Source organism: Populus nigra, chromosome 18 (genome assembly GCF_951802175.1).
Source record: "Populus nigra chromosome 18, ddPopNigr1.1, whole genome shotgun sequence".
Classification (NCBI taxonomy): domain Eukaryota; kingdom Viridiplantae; phylum Streptophyta; class Magnoliopsida; order Malpighiales; family Salicaceae; genus Populus; species Populus nigra.
The window spans coordinates 3,522,475-3,543,193 of NC_084869.1; the positions used below are offsets into that span (position 1 = coordinate 3,522,475).

The window sequence follows — 20,719 nt, forward strand, 5'->3', positions numbered from 1 at the left end:
AGCCAATCAACTTATATTCATTGTTCTGGCATTTTTGGTTTAAGTTGTTTTTAAAATAAAAAATCATTAAAAATATTTAAAATTATTAAATTAATATTTTTTTAATTGCGCTAAAAAAAACTAGATAATAGAATTTCAATTGTTTTCGAATCAATTGTTCAATGTTAACATATCAATCTATTTATTTTCTATATTATTGTTATATATAAACTAAACAATTATGTTTTCGAGTACAAATGTAAATTTTTTCAATCTTTTTATTGCAAGTACACTGACAAATCTATAATGTTTTGGGTTTTTTTTTTGGAAAAAAAATTGTTTAGATTCTTTTTATATATATATACTTTGTGTATTTATTATTTTATACTTTGCTTATTCATTTTTTTATTATAACGGGTGCATCATCTTTTTTTTATCTTCATTTTTTTATAAAAATAAATAAATTTTTCTTTAGATTTTTTTTAAAAAAAAATATTATTTTTTATTATTTACACTTGAAATATTTATTACTTTACACTTTATTCTATTTATATCATTCTTTTTATTTTTATCTTTATTATTTTGTAATTTCTTCTTCTTTTTTTTCTTATATTTGTATTTGAACAATTATTGTACAAAGACTAAAGAAAATGATATTTCACTTATATTTAATTTTTCTATTACGTTAAAAATTAACTTAAAATTTTATATATTTTTATTAACATGTATTATCTTCACTTTATTTTATTATATGTAAACATGTATGAAAAGGAAATAATTTATAAATAATTAATTTAAAAAGATGAGATTTTACGATGAAATCTCTGTAATTGTGCAATAAGTGTGAAAGTGGTGATTATTAGTGGAGTAGAGTTGTAATATTTGAGAATTGTTGAAGTAGTTTATATTTGTAATTCTAATGAAAAAGTATGTTGCATTTTAATACAAGCTTGAGCATGATTGTTCACAAGACAACATAAAAACGTTAAATTGTATAATTTATTTCATTTAATATAACAAAACATGATTTTTCTTTTAAAAAAATAAAAATTTAAGAGCTATAAACAAAAGGTGTGGCTAAAAAAAACACAATCTTTTTTACATATGCAATGAAGAATCACAGTAGCGCATGTTAATGAGATTAGCTCTGTTTTTTTTTCGTGTTTTAAAAAAAATTTTGTGAAAATTTAAAAAAAATTATTTTTTTCTTCAAATTAATATTTTTTTGATGTTTCATATCATTTTAATGTGCTGATATCAAAAATAATTTTTAAAAACTAAAAAAATTATTATTTTCATGCATTTCCAAGTTAAAAGTATTTTGAAAAGTAACCCTAACCACACTTACGAACAGACTCATGTAATATTGACAATAATTGCAATAATATTTTAAATTCGCAACTCTCATTTGAAAAAAAAAAACCTCCACAGATGTGAGTAGTTATTATGTTATTACGCAAATATTGTATTACACCAAACAATTAATTTGAACAACAATCTCAAGCTAATATCCCATTTTAATTGCTTAGTTGCATGCAATATATATTTTTCATTGAATTAATATATTTGTTTTAACGTATTAAACTAAAAGTAATTAAAGTATTTTTTATTGCTATTAAAAAAATTAAGCAAGGTATAAAAGCACATCGATTTTAAGTACAAAATTGAAATATGTATAGTTTCATCCATAGTGCCCGGCTCGGCGGGTCGACCCGGAACCTGGCCGATCTAGAACTGGAACCAGGCCGGGTTAAAGAAAAAACAGGGAAAGAAAAACTCGGCTTGACCCGACGGGTTAACACAGCGACCTGGTTGACCTGGTAAGACCTAGTAAAAAACATGGTTGCAACCAATTCACTTTTGTTTTTTTTCCCTACTAAAACGATGTTGTTTTGATTTTAAAAAAAAAAAAATTAACCTGGACGACCCGTTGACATTGTCAAAACCTGAAACTCGAGTCTTAGACTGAATCAGATCTAAAAACTATGGTTTTATCACTAACATAAAGGTATTATAAAAAACTTTGGATAAAAAATATAATGTGGAAGATGGTGGTATAAAAACAATTCCTCGTCTATAAAATTCTTAATTTCAAGATGATTGGATTTAAATATTGCATCAAGTTAAATTCAAGAATTTCAATTTATCCTATATAATATTAACGTCAAATAAATTGTTTTGAGTGAATCATATTATTATTGAGAAATTATCATTATAATTGAAAAATTATTTTAAATATAAGTAAAAAAAATATGAGTTAAATATCTCATTTCAAATTAAGGATAGAAGATAGAAGACAGAAGACGTACGTAAAACTATAAATTATTTGAGAGGAGAGAAAATTCTCCTTTAATATCCCCAAGAACAAATGTGGCTGATGATTAAACAAACGGTGAAGTCACGTGATGAAAAAATAAAATAAAATAAAATAAAAAGTATGCTGTGAAGGGTCAAGGCATTACTAAAGAAATTTTATAGAAAACTAAAGTATGGTAAAAAAAAAAGATTTTTCTGTTTAAATGCAATATTTTTTCCATTTAGAAAATTTAAAACTAGTTTTTTATTTTTCAAATTGATACTAGTTTGGAAAACATATTTTAGAATTTCTTCACAAGTTTTATTTTACAGGTTTTTCAAATAAAAAAAATGAACAATACAGTTTTTTTCTTTTATATACTGGCACTTTTTAGCAATGTATAAGATTAAAATATTTTTTCTTTTATATTTTTATATCTAGTTAGTGTCATAAATTTATATTTTATTTTAAATCTAATATAAATATTTTTTGAGTTGATAATATAACTATTCCATGATAATTTTTAATTTGAATGAAATAAAATTAATATTCTACAATTAAATTATCATAAATATAAAATATCAAGTGCTTTGTATAAATTATGGTTTTGATTTTTGTATGAAAAATAGTTGTAATCTTGATGTATTTCTTATTTTTGAAAATGAAAAATCTTTTCTTCATTTTGAAGAAATTAACATGTTTTTTTTTTAATTTTTCATTGGAAAAAAAAACTATAAAAAAGAAGAAAAAAAAACCTATATTTTCTTCACATTATTCTGAGCTTAACAGTAAAAATGAATGAAGGAAAAGAGTCCATGAAAAGCCAAGAGACCTTTCATTGCTGCAATATTTTCTTCCTCTTCTTCTCTCTTCTTCTTCACAGTACTACTACTACCACCATCAGCAGCTAATTACTGTATAAAGGCAACAATTAGTTTCACTAAAATAAAATAACTCAAAACTGCTACATTTCATTGTATGGATTTCAAGTTGCATTGTAAAGATTCTGAACTATTTTAAAAAAGAAATTAGGATTTAGATTTTGAGATAACAATGATAACATCTCACAATTTAGCAAATGATATTTATTCTCGAGTCAACTTGAACATCAATCGAGATTAAATTCCATTCCTAGATGATTTTAAGGGCGTCTCCTCTGCCTGAGTTGCAAGATGCCACGCTGCAGCCAATATACCCCATCCCACAGGACCGCCATGGTTAATCTGCTTTATCAGTTCCAAACAATCAGAATCAAACTCAACATCATGCCATCCTTTTTCCACCATCTCATTAAATTCCTTCCAAGTAAACTCCAACTTTGATACACTGAGCCACACTTGAAGATGATTCTCAAAAGTTCAAGTTATATCAGAATGTTCTATGAAGGGGAGAAAAAGAAAAAGGACCCAAGGCACCAAAATGAAATGCATTAAATATGCTAGCATGATAAAAACCTCCCAAGTTATACAATCTTAAGTAGCCGGCAACTGCCAAATCCTTCCTCTTGCTGCTGCTTCCTCTTCCAAAAGACATTGAATTTTGCAAACATGACACCCTGAATGTTAGGGATCGAGTAATTATTGTACCATGCAATGACTCTATCTACTAATAACTTAATAAGGGCTTTTCCAAATCTGTTCTTCATACTCGGTTATCGCTTCTCTGGGGCGCTTACAATCGCACTTTAGGCAGACTGCATTCCTACTGAAATTCATGAAGTCACACCTGCAGAAACAGAAAGCAAAATAGTTCAAAAGATCTTTTCTAGAAAGACACTCGATGATGAGAGTGGGGAAGACTCACGATGGGCAGTGCCACTCTCCACCCATTCTTTTGGGGCGGTCACAATTGCACTTTAGGCAGACTTTATTCTTAGTGAAATTTAAGAAGTCACACCTGCAGAAACAGAAACCAGAGAGTTAGTTCTTATCCTGGAAAACAAACTCAATCATGAAAGAGCAAGACTCACGATGGGCAGTTCCACTCTCCAGTGTCTCTTTCAGGGCGTGGATCTAGACAACGCAAACATGTCTTATTGCTAGCAAAATTCATGAACCCACACCTGCAAACAGAAAACAAGTGACATGAACAGAAGAATTTTCAGAAGTACAAACAATAAAATGGAAAAAAAAAAGTAACGAATTAAAATCCCAGGAAAAGTTGATAACTTTCAAGATAGACAAACAAAGATGATATTAAAGCTGGAACACATCTTTCAAAGGTTTTTCTTTTATTTTTCCATGCATTTTTTTTATTTACATAACACTTACTGTAGACAAGGGATTTAAATGGAAGTGGTTTGTAGGGAGAATATACCATTTATTAAATTGTTTTTAAATGTATTTGTGCATTCTTTCATAAGATAAATTTTCTTTAACCATCCACTCAAAAAAAAAAAACTTAGTTAGCATTATTAATGACAAAACTATCTATGAAATTATGCTGGTATGTCATAAATCAAGAAGCCTCACAACAGGGAAACAAAAACGATTTCATTGGGGCAGTAATATGCTACCAATTTACAAGACAGACACATCTTGTGTTTAAGATAAAAGGTAGAAAGAACTGCCCAGTCACAACATTCACAACCACCTCTTTAAAAGTACCAGGCTTTCATGCTTTCAAAAGTATTAAAAAAATCTCATTAGGGTGAAGAACACAATAATTTCTCCTCGGATGCTAGAATCACAATGTCAATTGTATATATGTACATTGCACTTATCAGTAGGACAAAGAACAAGGCTAACTTACTTGGTACAATTCCAATCCCCCCTCTTCATTTCCACATTATCTACGAAGACCCTCTCTGGGCCATCTGCTTTGCACTTAAGGCATTTTATATTTCTAGAAAAATTCAAGAATTCACACCTGCAACAAAGTGGAACATACCAGTTAATGGATTGAATTAGACAAGGGATGTGATAAGAGATGCAATAAGTTTACGACACTGTAGAGAAGAGTATGTTAGACATCATCTGTGACAATAGTAACATTAACTCCACTACATAAAATGGAGTTTATATATTATTACGCTACAATTCAAAATAAAAGCATCAATTGGAATTCCTTGGGGGATTGAATATAAATGGAGAGGGTGACTCGCATAAATGTAGCCAACAGGTAAGAAATGCTAAACATGTAATAACTAGAGGGTTAACTTCATTGGCCTCCTAGCAATTTTTTCCCTTAAATTTGGTTTACCATTGACCTCCCTGCAGTGTAATATAATTACAAATACCTCCCTCTAGTTTCTATAACCTGACAAGTAGGTTTACACATTTCTTCATTTGGTCCACACCATGCCTCTTCTTAGTCTTCCATCTTTACAACTCAAAATGGGATAGCCATTGAGATTGTTGAACTAAGAGGAGGCCCCTAGATCTCATGATACTGTGAGATTTACACTCATCCATATTGAACAACATTACAGGTTCCTGAATTAACAAATCGATTTTTTTACTCGAAATAATTAAAAAGAACAGAAAAGTCATAAAAATCAAAAGATAATTAAAGTCGCATGAAGATTTATAAGAAAACCAAATGCCCCTTGAAATTCTTTAAACCGAAAATGGCTTTAATGGAGACAAAAATCGTACCAAAAAACCTTCTAGATGAATAAATGGGTTCCTAAATATGGTAAAGGAACTCCGAAGGCATAATGAAACTGGACCAACAAAGAACAACACAGATCATTTAATGGCTATGATAGTAAAATCAATCATGGTTCAGACATTTGTTCATTTCCTTTGATACTATCAAGAACGCCAAAAAAAAAGAAAAAAAACTGAAAAAGATCTATCACAATGTAAAGAAAATAAGATTAAAGGTAGCTTACTCGGAGCATATCCAATCTCCTTTCTTAACTTCAATAGAGTCATCACCATCCTTCTTTGCACTTTGTTCACCACATTTTCGACACCTTTTATTTTTAGCGAAGTTCATAAAGTTACATCTGCAAAAACATATCAAGGATGTCAATAAAAATATGCAATTTTTTTAAGTGGATTGTCACACCATGTCTGGTGTCTATAGATGCATATAAACACTACATTAAAAGCAAGAGAAAATGTGGCATTGATAAAGTGCAACAATCTATCACAAGGTAAAGAAAATAAGATTAAAGGTAGCTTACTCGGAGCATGTCCAATCTCCTTTCTTAACTTCAAAAGAGTCAACACCATCCTTCTTTGCACTTTGTTCACCACATTTTCGGCATCTTTTATTTTTAGCGAAGTTCATAAAGTTGCATCTGCAAAAACATATCAAGGATGTCAATAAAAATATGCAATTTTTTTAAGTGGATTGTCACACCATGTCTGGCGTCTGTAGATGCATATAAACACTCAATTAAAAGCAAGAGAAAACATGGCATTGATGAAGTGCAACAATTTATCACACAGTAAAGATAATAAGATTAAAGGTAGCTTACTCAGAGCATATCCAATCTCCTTTCTTAACTTCAATAGAGTCATCACCATCCTTCTTTGCACTTTGTTCACCACATTTTCGGCATCTTTTATTTTTAGTGAAGTTCATAAAGTTGCATCTGCAAAAACATATCAAGGATGTCAATAAAAAAATGCATCTTTTTTAAGTGGATTATCACACCATGTCTGGTGTCTATAGATGCATTTAAACACTACATTAAAAGCAAGAGAAAATGTGGCATTGATAAGGTGCAACATCTATTTTCCCAGCACCAATCACCTTACCAAGAAAAGAAAACACAGAATAGTTTGTCATAACTTCTGATTCATATTACTACTGTTTGTTTTGGTGATGTTCTTCGCATTTCAATACTTATATAATAAGTTCTGGCTTCAGAAACATATTGCCATCCACATGCAAGTATTTCCTTGTGCAAATGGAGAAAGCTCTAGCACACACACATTCAAGCACGAATGCACCACCCCTGTAACCTACATGTTTTAACTGCAGTGCTATCCAAAATGGACGCAACATGAGTATATCATCCAAAAACTGTTATAAACCAAACTAACTGGTCAAGGTTGGGGTTACAAAAAAGATCTGAGAACAAAGGAACCTTTACCTGAATTCCAAAACAGTCTCCATAATTCTTTGATGGTATTAATGAAAAATCCCACGAAAATTAAAAAAGAAAAAGAAAAAGAAAAAAAAAGATAATGGAAGTCTAATGTGCACACCAAAAAAATTCAATTCCTAATGAAGTCATGCATCTTCATAAGCTATTAAGGAGCATCAAGTTGGATTGGTCATCCGAACTTTGACCACTTTTGCATGAAGGAAAGATTCTCCTCTGATTACATTATTCAAGAATGTGCAGAGTTATCAAGTTATATGGAAAAAACTTGAAGAGCTAAATTTAATTATTTTCCTATTGTAACTTACTTGGTACATATCCAATCTCCTTTCTTCATTTCAACATTCTCACGCAGTATGCCACCCGTGAAATTCACAACTCGCTCCTTCTTATCGGGGGTTTTGGGAGTATGCTTTGGTAGTGCAGGATCATGGGGTGTCTCACTCAATTCAACCAACTCAGAAAGCAGCTTCCTTGCAGACGCTTCACTAAGCTCACTACCAGGAGATTTCTCTCCTTCTGAAATAACAAGGGGATCCAGTGCATGGAACATTAAGACCCGCACTATGTCTATGGTACGACCCTCTGCTTCCTTACTCTTTAGTATCACATAAGCTCTATCACAACAACCCCGATGAATACAAGCACTACAAGCCTGCAAGCAAGCAAGAGTTTTTAACAGTATACAAAACACAGCCTCCTGACACTTGAAAATTTCTAAAGAACGCATTTTTTTCAATCACAAACAATTAAGGAACAAAGTATAAAAAAGATAAGCAAAAGAAACATACATCCCCTTCATCCTTTTGCACGTAAGCTCTCATTCTTTTAGCTGAATTTACAACTTTTCGAAGAATATTAGGACATCCACTCTCCACAACTGTTTGAATATCAGGTATAGACAATGATCTGCATAATTAAAAAAAAAATTCAAGACCCAATAAACATTTCTTGATTCTCAAATATCTGAGAACCTAAATTCTCAATCTTTTAATTTTCCCTCCATTTCATACCACTAATCAAATTTCAAATCCAACTGGAGAAAAAAGGTGGCTTACTTGAGAACATCATATCTGTCACGAGCAAAGCTAAGACAACCATCCCTTAACTGATTCATATCAGTGTAAGCAATAATATTGTCATCCTCTGAAGTTTCCATGAAGTAACCCCTGGTCTTCAATTTATCAACAAAAGTCACCCACTCAGGCCATGGATGCTGTTTTTGTTTATTTTCTTGTTGAAGGGAGTTCAAGGTTTCCATGATATCATCATCTGTGGTGGCTGTGGCTGTGGCTGTGGCTGCAGTGGAGGAAGAACAGTAGAGGTGGAATTGGAGGGAAGGGAGGGGTTTAAAGGAGATGGTTTTGTGGTGATGGCCATTATTAGTTGTACGAAGGAAGAGCGAAGTGCCAAAGTTTACGAATTTAGACGCTGATGACATTGGTGGAAGATAAGAAAAAGGAGAATGGGGTTTCCCAGAGTTTTCGGATAGGCAAAATGGCAGCAAGCAAGCACTGAAGATGACCTGCGGTACACACGCGGCTGATACTTGTGTAATAGGGATAACCTACAAGGCGTGTGTCTCTTTTTTGTGACTTTTTTTTTTTTTGTAGTATATTTCACTTTAAATTTTAATTATGAAATTTCTGAAAAAAATTAATTTTGTTTTTAAACTTTTTTATACCATTAACTCAAATTGAAGTTCAATTTATTTATTTTTATTTAAGAGTTAAATTGAAAGAAAAAAAAATAGGTGAAGAACACTGGTAATATGAGTAGCAACTCCGCAATTTATTTTACTGCAAAATACACTAAAACGACATTGTTTCACGTGGAAAAGGGAAGAACATGTTTTTGAATATTCAAAGCAAACATCGTCATTTTGCTCCTTAAATCTACTCTGTAATAAGGACAAGGGATTATATTTCTCGATATTCAAGTTATATTTATTACTTTTTAATTAAAAAATTTAAATATTTATAAATTATTTATAAAATCTTAGATATTTAATGTGTATCTATTATCTACTATTATACGAGTTACATAACAATATTAATATATTTATATATTATATTGTATTAAAAAAAAATTTAATACTCTAGAAATATATTTCTATAATATAAATATATTTTTTGGGTTTTGTCTAAGCAGATTTAGTCTAATAACATTAATACAATTATTTATAATTGGGTTAAAAAATACTTATGTACTTAAATTGCATTAAATACTGAAAAATAAATTTTTTTTTTAACATGTGTTGGCATCCAATAAAAAAACCCATCTTTATGTTAGCATACTTTTATTTTAAACGATAAATATTGTATATTTGAACTTTATAATAAATTTATTAAACTCATTACTAGATGAAAATAAAAAAACTCATTAAGCTAACACACTTAATAAACTCAAAGCACCCATGATTTATTTTCAATGTTTGAAGCAAATGGAACCTTAAAATAAAATTTAAGAACTCTAGGTATTAACTTAAAAATTAAAAATTAGAACTTTAATTTTTTTTTTCAACAAGTCTCTTTTTAGGTAACAAGTTTAATTCCAAATAAAATGACAAAAAAATAAGAGAAAACACTATTATATATATATATATATACTTTTTTTTTCATTTTTTGTATTTTTGGAGTCAAAACTTGAAAAGTTAAAAATGGAACAATGAAGAAGGTACGATACAGCTCTGGGTCACCAGCCAGTAACGTCATCGTCCCCACAAACGGGAAAACCCGCATTTCTTAAAACAAAAATCTCAAAAAATAAAAAACCCCACATAAACCTCCTCTCTTCTTCACAGATCTCTCCTTTCTGTTCACGGTCATGAGAAGAGCGTCCACTCTCGCCTCTTCCGTCCTCTCTCGGACCCTCACCCCCACCCTCCACGAAGGCGGTGCCCTCTCCACCATCAAACACCGCTTCCTCCTTGTTGCACTCTACAGCACCACCAGCAATACCGGCAGTTCCCACAGTCGCCGGTCCTTCAACCCATTCTCCTCGTCTCTCGGTGTCGCCGGGGCCTTAGTCTCCGCCGCTGCCGCTGCATCTATCTCTCAAGACGTCCTCGCCAAGGAGCCACCACGGGCCGAGCTCGTGCCTAAGGAAGTTGTTCTTTATCAGTACGAGGCCTGTCCTTTTTGCAATAAAGTTAAAGGTCTCGTCTTTGTATGCAATTATGAAATAATTTTATGAATTTAGAGCTTTTTTAGTGTTATATTAAAATTTGTTGATTTTTTTGGGGGTAAATTTTCAGCTTATTTGGATTACTATGATATACCATACAAAGTAGTGGAAGTGAATCCAATTAGTAAGAAAGAGATCAAATGGTCTGATTATAAGAAGGTTCCTATATTGACGGTGGATGGAGAACAGCTTGTCGACTCTTCAGGTTTCTTTTTTATTGTGATTTTATTTTAAAAGGGTTTTTGTTAGTTATATTGTTTGGGTTTTGAATTGTGTTGACAGATTCTATTTTGGTGGTGTAAATGTTAATAATTGATTTTTTTGAATTGAATGTGAGCAGCCATCATTGATAAGTTGAGAAACAAGATACATGGTAAGGAAATTGTAGAATCTGCTTCGAATAAGGATGATGATGAAGAGATAAAGTGGCGGAGGTATGGCCGCTCTTTTGCTCTGTGGCTTAGTTTTCTTTTTCGCTCATTTTTGTTTCTGGGGTTTCCATGGAGACAGTTGCATTAGTGGTGTCATAAATAGGGAATATTATTTTTATTTATTATTATCATATAAAATGGGAATGTTTAAATTGAGTGCAAATTAATTTTCCTGACAATGTCTTAACCTCGGTAAGCCTTTTCTTTTCTTTTGGTGAAAAAAAAATAAAAATTATTTATGTTTTGGATTGGTGTTCTTGGAATAGCACGTAAAAAGTAGTTTTGAACCTTAGCTTTTAAGGAGCTCAATGTGCTCAGATGGATATTCCTAAGAGTTTTGAATGAATTGGTAATGCTTGGACTTAGGCTCTTGTCACATGGGAAGAAATGGATTGCTAATATGAGTTTTGGTTGGCTTTGTACTTAATTAGGCTACCTATCTACCATGGGAAAGTTAATAATCTAAGTGTCTAGTAATACTAAAGTGTCAAAAAAAGTTTCTTATTCTTGTCATCATCCATGGAATTTAACTGTACATGTAGCTACATGAGCGATAACCTACTTATCCATGGATGTGAAAAATAAGAAACTGTATGCTGTATAAAATAAACAAAAAAGGATATATGATGGAGGGAGTAGTGCCTTAACTCTTAAAATTCCCTTGGAATCCTATTTCTTTTGTTTTTTTTTTCAATCAACTATCTGAACAATTGAAAACTTTAACATTAAATGATTTTGTTAGGGGAATGATATTGTGGTCATTTCATGGCAGCCAATTTGTAAATGCGTACATGGTCGAAAGAAAAGATCTATATGCGTATGGTTTTCTGACCAATTAGTAATGAAGATTAGTTTTCCATGATTTTCATGAACCCAGCTTAGGAAATCTTCTCTTTTTCAATGTGAGTCTATATATCTTTCTCAAATTTCTTTTTTAATCCAATTTATCTCTTAGATTTATATGGGTGCCCTGTATCAGTTCCTCTGTCCTTGAGTCAAAACCTACACATTTACATTTCAGCCTTGGATCTCCCTTTCAAAGTTTCATAATCGGTAATCTATCAGTCTTCCAATGGTTCTTCATTATTGTATCTTATTGTGAAATCTAATCATGCAGAAGATATGGAGTGAGAACTTGCTCAATCTTGATGATTTAGTTATGTCTGCCTTGTTGAATGAAAACTTAGCCATGTGTTAAATTGATTGCAGTTGGGTAGATTGTTCACTGAATTCTCTGTGTTTGGTTTGAACCACCAACACTCTCTCACTTAACCATGAGTTCATTAATCTCTCTTGAGTCAGTGACATCTTAAAATAGGTGTTAGAAAATTGTGTAGCTCAAACATTCTCATCCCATATGCAGACCATAAGCCAATTGCAAGCATTGAATTCCTAAGACTAGGGAGAGATTCTCTCACTGATTATGGCATCAATTCATTGGGTCAAAGGTCCGCATTGTTTCTTTCTTTTTGTTCCTTTTCCTTTCAAAATCTTTCAGTCATTTTATGTGTTTTTAAATTCAAATAGAAAAGCAATATTTTTCTTATTCTCCCTAATTCATGGTTGTCCTACTTAACTGGTGCATCTCACCTACTGTAACTCTGTACACCTTGACATCTATGCCACCGTTTACTAGCTAAATCAGGTTTTTTTCCTAACAAACTTCTCATTCTGGACTTAAATCGAAGATTTTAAATGTGCAAATAAACTTGCTGGATTGACAAAAAAAAAAAAAGAGCACTGAAAAATTCTAAAAAAGCTGCCTAACTATTTCAGTTATTTCCTTTAATTTTGCTTATGCATATAGATGAAGCTATGTATCATTTGTAGAATTGTGTTTGGTGACATGCATGCTTGTGATCTGATGCATGCATAATTGCCTATGTCAGAAAATCAACACTCTCATACTCTTGCACTTGCAATGCTTAGATAATTTGGTCTGACATTTTTATGCCATTTTCTTGTTGATGCTCATAAAACAGCTATCAACTTGTCATGTTTTTGTTTCTTTTCTTTCTTTTTAAGCACAATACTAATTAACTTCCAGTTGATTCTGGCATGCCAATGCTCAATCTTAACATACTATTTTTTGCTTATTTAGGTGGGTTGACAATCACTTGGTACATGTCTTGTCTCCAAACATTTATCGCAATACTTCTGAGGCTCTTGAATCCTTCGACTATATCACAAGCAATGGTAAGATGATCCATGGATAAGAATACCTGAATGAAACTGTAGTTTTCCTATGGCTAACTCTTATTGGAACGATCTTTTTGGTTCACTTTCTCCATTTATGACTCTGCCATGATTAATATGTACCTCTTAGTATACGATTCTGTTTTTTCTCAATCATTAAACTAGGAAAGTCTGGCATGTTTCTTCTTATAGCATTCTCTTCATATACTTGTGATGCCTTGGAAAAATATTTGACAATTTTTGGGAAACATAGTACTTAACTACATCCCTAGTCCCTATTCTTGTGCATATTTATATTCATGTGCATTTGCAAAACTATTGTTTGTAGATTACTCTAACTTTGTTGCGTTGATGATTATGGTGAAAAACATGATATGCTTGAGAATATGACACTATGTAAATTGATGGACAAGATAACTACATTTTCCATAAAACATTGCAAAGCAATGGTCATATAAGTTATTTGATCTACAAAAAGACTGACGTGCAAAGTTTGACAGTTAAGAGTTACAGCCTGTCACATGCATGTACTAAATGCACCGTATTTCATAGGAAGTGTATAATTTAAGGTTTTTGGTTAGGTTAATAGTGACCAAATTTTTCCGAGTTGATATTCATCATGTTAATGATAAGGTGACCAAGCTCTGGGGCAGTTTCACCTCATTTTCTATTCCTTACGATGTTAGAGTTGGCCTTCATTTGTGTCCTAGAACAATTGATAATGACAAACTTGTTTCTCGGGACATTTTCCCAGTAAGAGCAAAGTGAGAGAACTTTTTTTGTTCTTGAGAGCAATCTTATTTTGAGGGAAACATTGATGTTGCTGGTATAGAATATTGTGTCAGGATATTAGAAACAAAATGACTTGACACCCTTGTTTCATTGGGAATTTCTACATTGTTATGCTTCTGGTCATCAGATAATTGATCCCATTGGCCTGTCTTTAATGTTCTAGGAATGGTCTATGATTCCATCAAGCTTTAATTGTGCTATTCTGGTTTCACTCTCTGTATACCATATCTCTTCTCATGTAATAGTGTGAGTATGCTGTTTCAAGGAACCTTTTAAGATGAGGAAATTCATAATTGTATATAATTGTTTCATCCAGGGATCACATTTACACAATAACTTCTTATAGCCATCCCTTTCATTTGTTTGCAAGTCACAGCTATCGTTTCTTTCATGATTACTTCATCCTGAACTCATCTCATATAGGTTCTAGGTTTACTTATTCCAAGTTGTTAATGTTCATAGAATTATGCTTTTAAGGACCACACTGTTATAATTATTTTGTCCAAATTCTGTGAGATGGCATATATTTTATCCAATTATCTTGATTTCCTTGTAAACTTCTCCTGTAAATGCAGGTAATTTTAGCTTTACAGAGAAAATCACCGTCAAGTATGCTGGAGCTGCTGCAATGTATTTTGTGTCAAAGAAATTGAAGAAGAAATATAACATTACTGATGAACGTGCTGCCCTGTATGAAGCTGCGGAAACATGGGTGGATGCTCTGAATGGCCGAGAGTTTCTTGGTATGCATCTCTCTTTATATACTTTACGTTTTTATTTATATATATATGATTGTTCGTATATATGACCCATGCATAAACCCATTTTAAGCAGAAAATTTTATTACATGGTTGTGACAAATGACTCAGCTTGAGATTCTGATTTTAGCCTTGCACCACCTTTCAAAGTTGCCATTTGACAGATATTTATGGGTGTTCTTTTATGCCACAGGGGGGTCAAAGCCTAATTTAGCTGACCTTGCTGTTTTTGGGGTGTTGAGACCCATCCGCTATCTGAGGTCTGGTAGAGATATGGTGGAGCAAACTCGAATAGGAGAGTGGTATACAAGAATGGAGAACGCTGTGGGGGAATCCGCAAGGATAAAGGCTTAGAGTGGATTTATTATGCGCTACTCGTTTAGCTTCCAGCTTCTACAACCACTGTATTGTGAAATACAGGAACCAAAAGATTTTACAACGATTTGATCATATGAACAATTTTGTGATTTAAGAATTCAAAATTGAAGCTCATTTTTAGGAGGTAAAATAATGATTATTATACGTATAAATGGTGAAAAAATAAAGAAAATTTACGTGTGGATTGTCAAACTACCCATGGATAGTGATATTTGTTCCACTGGTACATTACATAGCTACCATTATTTCAATTTGACTATTGGTCGACAAAACTTCTCTGGATTGTATTTCCTGTGTGAGGATGGGATGTTATTGGAACTGGCCATTTTTTCTTGCCTGGTGAAAATGCTATTATGATTCCTCCGTTTGTTATGCAAGTTAATATTTTAGCCTGGATTATTGAGTGTACAATCTGCAAAATTCAGTTGCTGCTGGAGCTTGTCCCTGATAAAGGTTAATCTGTTATCTGTTCAGCACTGGGAAAAAGAAGAAAAAGAAAGAAGAAGACTGAATAGCAAATTGAAGCTCAATTCCATTGCCCTTGTTTGGGAGATGCTTAATTATGGCAGTATAATCTGCATCGGATACCTTGCCCTGATTTGTCCCTTTTGATTGCCTTTACATGCATAATTCCCTATGCATCTCTGATAAGAACAGAATTTTTGGAAAGGAATCAGAAGAAGAACAGAGGTTTGGAAGATTGTGTTTGTATTATTATGCAATGCCTCATTCAATAAAATAATTGAGCCTCATTAAGCTACAATGCTACGATATCTCTCGTGATAATAGAAACTCAACTAGTAAAACTGAATACTAGAAAAGCTTTTAACAACTTTCTTGATTACAGCTAATTTAACATTTCAATTGCAATTAAATAAAACAAAAAGGAAATATCTAAGCTCTACTCTCCATCTCTGCTCTTCAATGTGTGCAACTTTCAATCATGACAGGCCATTGAAGAATCATATCAATTCATCCCTTTTCCTTGTCCTCAAGGCTGAGGCTGAACTTTGGATAAGTTTTTCCATGTAGCATCTTATGGGAAGCTTCTTTTCATTGAACTAAAATTTTCGTTTTCAAATGGTATTTTTCCTCTTGAATAACACGACGGTCCAAAATAAACTCAGGTTCTGACAACAAGGATTCATTTGTTGAGACATGAGGAAGGGTTACTGTAGTGGTATCGGAGATTAGTCCCTATTTTTTCTTGAGCAAACTGACGTGAAAAACATTATGTATTTGTGCCTCTACTAGAAGGGCTAGTTTGTACGCCACCATTCCTATTCAGGCAAGAAATTTGAAAGGTCCAAAAAATCTAGGTGACAATTTCAACGATCTTTAGAAAGCCATTGATTTTTTACAGTAAGGTTGCAGGTGTAAGAATACGTAGTCGCCTACCTCAAAAGTGACCTTGCGATGATGCAAGTATGCATGTGCCTTCATGCGAACTTGTGCTTCTAACAAATTATGTCGTAGTTCATAAAGAATGACCTCCCTTGTGGGCAACAAGCCGTCCAATGCTTGGAATTTTATTGTTCCCGGAATGTAAGATATCAGAGAGGGAGGAGGAACATCGTAAACAACTTCAAAAAAAGACAATTTAGTGGATGAATGGATGGTATTATTGTATCCATATTCTACCCACGAGAGCCATTCCATCCATCTTTTAGGTTGGTAAAAAATAAAGCAATATAAATATTGCTCAAGGGTGCAATTCACCACCTCGGTTTGGCTTTCGGATTGTGGGTGATATTTGGAAGTGAAACCAAAACACAATGATGTCTATGACAGTTTGAACAAAGATTTCCATAAAGTACTAAGAAATATTCTGTCGTGATCGTTGATAATAGAAAGAGGCACACCTTGCAAACGCACACCATTATTGACAAAACTGTTAGCTACTGATGTTGTTGTGCAAGGGTGCTTTAATGGCATAAAATATGTATACTTTGAAAGGCGATCAACAACAACCACGATCACCTCGCGGCCTTGTGATGTTGGCAATCCTTCAACAAGCAGTTTAATAGAGGAGTTTCATTCTTACAACGTTGACACACATCATAATTCTAAATGAATTGTTTAACAGAGGTGTGGATGTCAGGCTAAACATAGCTAACAGAAATTTAGCTAAGTGTCTTTAAGTAACTGAAATGTCCACCCGCTGGATAAGAATGGGTATCGGCCAAAATAACTAGTAACATCGATGAAGTGGGGCTCAAGTGGATTTTTCCATTTTGCATCCACACACCATCCCTTTGAACATAATTTAAAGAATGATTATTACACAAAGAAGCATATTAAGGATGGTGTAGTACCTGTTGTTGAAGGGTTGACCACCAGTCGATAACTAGAATTGACAAGGCCTAAAATCGGAAAGTGACAATGAGAGAGAGAGTGGTCATGCCTTGATTTTCTTTGCCTTTCTTGTATTGAATAGAGTAATCAAATCCATAATTTTTTATAGCCATCTTGCTTATGAAGGCGTAGTAATTCTCTACTCCAGAAGATATTTTAGACTTCGATGGTCTGTTTTGATGACAAACGGCTTCCCTAAGAGATATGGTCGTCATTTTTAAACAACCTTCACCACAACTAGCATTTCTTTGTCGTAGATTGACAGTAATATGGCCTTCCCTTTTAAGGCTTCACTAAAATAAGCTATTGGTTGGTTCTATTGAGATAATATAACACCTAAACCATCTTCTCCACCATGAACTGTTATGTAAAGTTTGGTAGCCGCAATACTGGAGGTGATGTACAAGCATACTTCAATTGATTAATGGCAAAAAGAAATTCTTCGGTCCAGTGAAATCCTTCTTTGGTTAGAAGCCTTGTTAAGGAAACAACAATCACACCAAGCCCCCTAATAAATTTGCGATAGTAACTAGCCAACCCAAGGAAACCAAGAACCCTTTTATGTGAGGTCGGCACAGACCAAGTTAAGACTGATTGTATTTTAGTTGGATCTACTGCCACGTTGTCGAAAAAAATTAAGTGACCTAAATACCTTACTGCCATCACTTCAAACTAACACTTGGAGGACTTGACATACAGTTGGTGCTCATAAAGAATTTAAAGCACTTGTTTTAGGTGTTGCAGATGATCCGTTCAAGACCTGTTATGCATCAGAATATCATAAAAAAACAAGAATAAAACTTCATAAATGTGGTCGAAAAATGTTGTTCATGAGACTCTGAAAGGAGGTTGGGGGCGTTCATCAAACCGAAAGGCATCACTAGAAATTCATAGTGCCCATCGTGAGTTCAAAAGGTGGTTTTGTGAATGACTTCATGTTGGACGCGGATCTAATGGTACCTAAAACGCAAGTCTAGCTTTCAAAAACATTTCACGCCATGTAACTCATCAAACAACTCGTCAATGACCAGTATTGGAAATTTATCCTTTACCATGATCTTATTGAATGCCTTGTAATCTACACAAAAATGCCAAGACCCATTTGACTTTTTGATTAACAAAATTGGTGACAAAAATGGGCTCCGACTAGGCCGAATGATTCTAGTTTTAAAGAATTATTTGACCAGATTTTCAATCTTAGTTTTTTAGTAGTAAGGATACCTATAAGGTCTTGTGTTAACTGGTGGCTAGTTCGGTAGCAACAAAATTTGATGGTCATGGCTGCGTGTAGGCAGCAACCCGACGAGTTCCTCAAACACATGTGAAAATTATGATAGTATTTTATTAAGATCCGGTGGCATTTTGGTCTCTTGAATTGGTGTTTCATCTATAATATCATGAACAAAAAAACCCTATACCTGATAAATGCAACAATTCTTTTTCACTCATAGGAGCGAGCTCAAAACTTCTCATCCCTTGTGATACATGAGTCTGACCAGATTATTTGAAGGTCATACTAAGTTCCTTGTAATCCATTTGAATTAGACTCAATGTCTCTAACCATTGCATTCTTAGAACGGTTTGACAAACAGCCACAAGAAGTACGTAGAAATCAGCTCGTACTATGAATCCTTGAATTGAGAGGAAGAGTCCTATACAACATCCAGTGCACTCAATAATTGCTTTGTTTTCAATTGTTACTTGAATTGTTTTGCCACGGACCACTTGTAATCCAAACTTGATAACTAAGAATTGTTCGATGAAATTACAGGTGCTACCCCCATTAATGAGCACTATCAATTCTCTGTTTCTAACCTTCCCAATAACCTGAAAGGTTATGGATGTGCAATTCCAACCAAGGCATGAAACGATATTTCAAGAATGGCTTCTTCTGATGGCTCCATGTCTATATCCATATCAACTATCTCCTCTTCCGTCTACCCATCAACCATCATAAACATTTGTGGACATGTACAACATTGTCCCTACATGTACTTATCATCACAATAGAAACATAATCCTTTTTGAATGTCTCTCCCTAGCTTTGTGTCTCGTAAGTCGCCGAACATGTCTATTGAGATTTCCAGACGCTTGAGGTGGTCGTCGAGAGGGTGAAGGTCCAAGCAATCTTACCGTGGTACTCTGCTGAGGTCGGGGTTAGTAGGAGGGAGTTACTGGTTGAATTTGGTTACCAAGTTTTCACTGAAATTGGTTTCATTCTTCAATGAGGTGAGCTACACTAGTTGTTTCAAATAACATCTTCGATTGCTTATCATGTACATCCAATTGAATGTTATTTTTCAATCCTGTAATAAAACAACCAGCCAAAATTTTTTCTAGAAGATCATCTACCTTGTGGGATAATTTTTTGAATGCCTCTTGGTAAGCATTAATTGTTGTCGTTTGTCTATAAGACAATGCTTCTAATGGATCATCATAATTCATTGGTCTAAAATGATGGAGGAGGGCTTTGGTGAATTCGTCCCAATGCAATGGACCCCATTTTTTTATACCAACGATACCATTGAAGTGCGACGTTTCCCAGATGAAATGATGCCAATTGTATTTGTTGTGAAGAGTCAATATTCTTAAATTCAAAATACTGCTCAGCCTTGAAAATCCAACTTGTGCAATCCTCATCTTCGCCTGCAAATGTTGGAAAGTTCAATTTGAGGTGAGTGTGATTCCGGTTTGGAATGGAGGTGGTTGATGCAGCAGGAAATCTCTCCTGCTGCGAATGGATTAACTTCTTTGTCAGATGCGTGATTAAATTGGGCAATTTGCATTGCCTGTAGCTCAGTTATGACTCTTTGTAGGGTAGTACCGACTCGACCAAAATTGTGGTTTAATTCCTCGAAGTTGGTATCGTGACGGGCAAGGGCTTCATTGACCTCGTTACGAAACTCCACGTTGGTTTTACTGTGTGTATCCATAAACCGAACCGGCTCTAATGCCACCGATAAAAACATAATTTGAGAAAGGAATAACAAGAAGAAGAAAGAACATATGCTTGGAAGAGTGTGTTTGTATTATTCTACAATGTCTCATTCAATAGAATAAGTGAGCCTAAATAGGCCACAACGTTACAATATCTCCCATAATAATACGAAATCAACTAGTGGAATTAAATATACTAGGAAAGCTTTCAACAACTCCCTATTATTCATTGACTATTTCAATTGCAATTAAATAAAACAAAAAGGAAATATCAAAGCTTTGCTCTCCACCTCTGCTTTTCAATGTGTGCTCTACCTCTGCTCTTTAACGTGTGCAACTTCCAATCATG

The 20,719-nt window shown here is 33.5% G+C and overlaps 2 protein-coding genes across 2 annotated transcripts; one reads left to right on the forward strand and one right to left on the reverse strand.

Annotated features, from left to right (window-relative positions):
* Nucleotides 1-3,289: 3,289 nt before the first annotated feature.
* Nucleotides 3,290-8,910, reverse strand: LOC133677935 (uncharacterized). Its single transcript, XM_062100078.1, has 10 exons — nucleotides 8,396-8,910; nucleotides 8,129-8,246; nucleotides 7,646-7,992; nucleotides 6,705-6,821; nucleotides 6,408-6,524; nucleotides 6,111-6,227; nucleotides 5,027-5,143; nucleotides 4,245-4,337; nucleotides 4,079-4,171; nucleotides 3,290-4,000 (listed from the first exon to the last, which is right to left on the reverse strand). The coding sequence occupies exons 1-10, from the start codon at nucleotides 8,776-8,778 to the stop codon at nucleotides 3,889-3,891; spliced, it is 1,614 nt and encodes a 537-aa protein (XP_061956062.1). The 5' UTR covers nucleotides 8,779-8,910; the 3' UTR covers nucleotides 3,290-3,888.
* A 1,075-nt stretch (nucleotides 8,911-9,985) lies between these two features.
* On the forward strand, nucleotides 9,986-15,437 carry LOC133678101 (uncharacterized). Its single transcript, XM_062100299.1, has 6 exons — nucleotides 9,986-10,494; nucleotides 10,594-10,728; nucleotides 10,864-10,957; nucleotides 13,056-13,150; nucleotides 14,518-14,685; nucleotides 14,894-15,437. Exons 1-6 carry the CDS (start codon nucleotides 10,164-10,166, stop codon nucleotides 15,052-15,054), a joined length of 984 nt encoding a protein of 327 aa, XP_061956283.1. The 5' UTR covers nucleotides 9,986-10,163; the 3' UTR covers nucleotides 15,055-15,437.
* The last annotated feature ends 5,282 nt before the right edge of the window (nucleotides 15,438-20,719 follow it).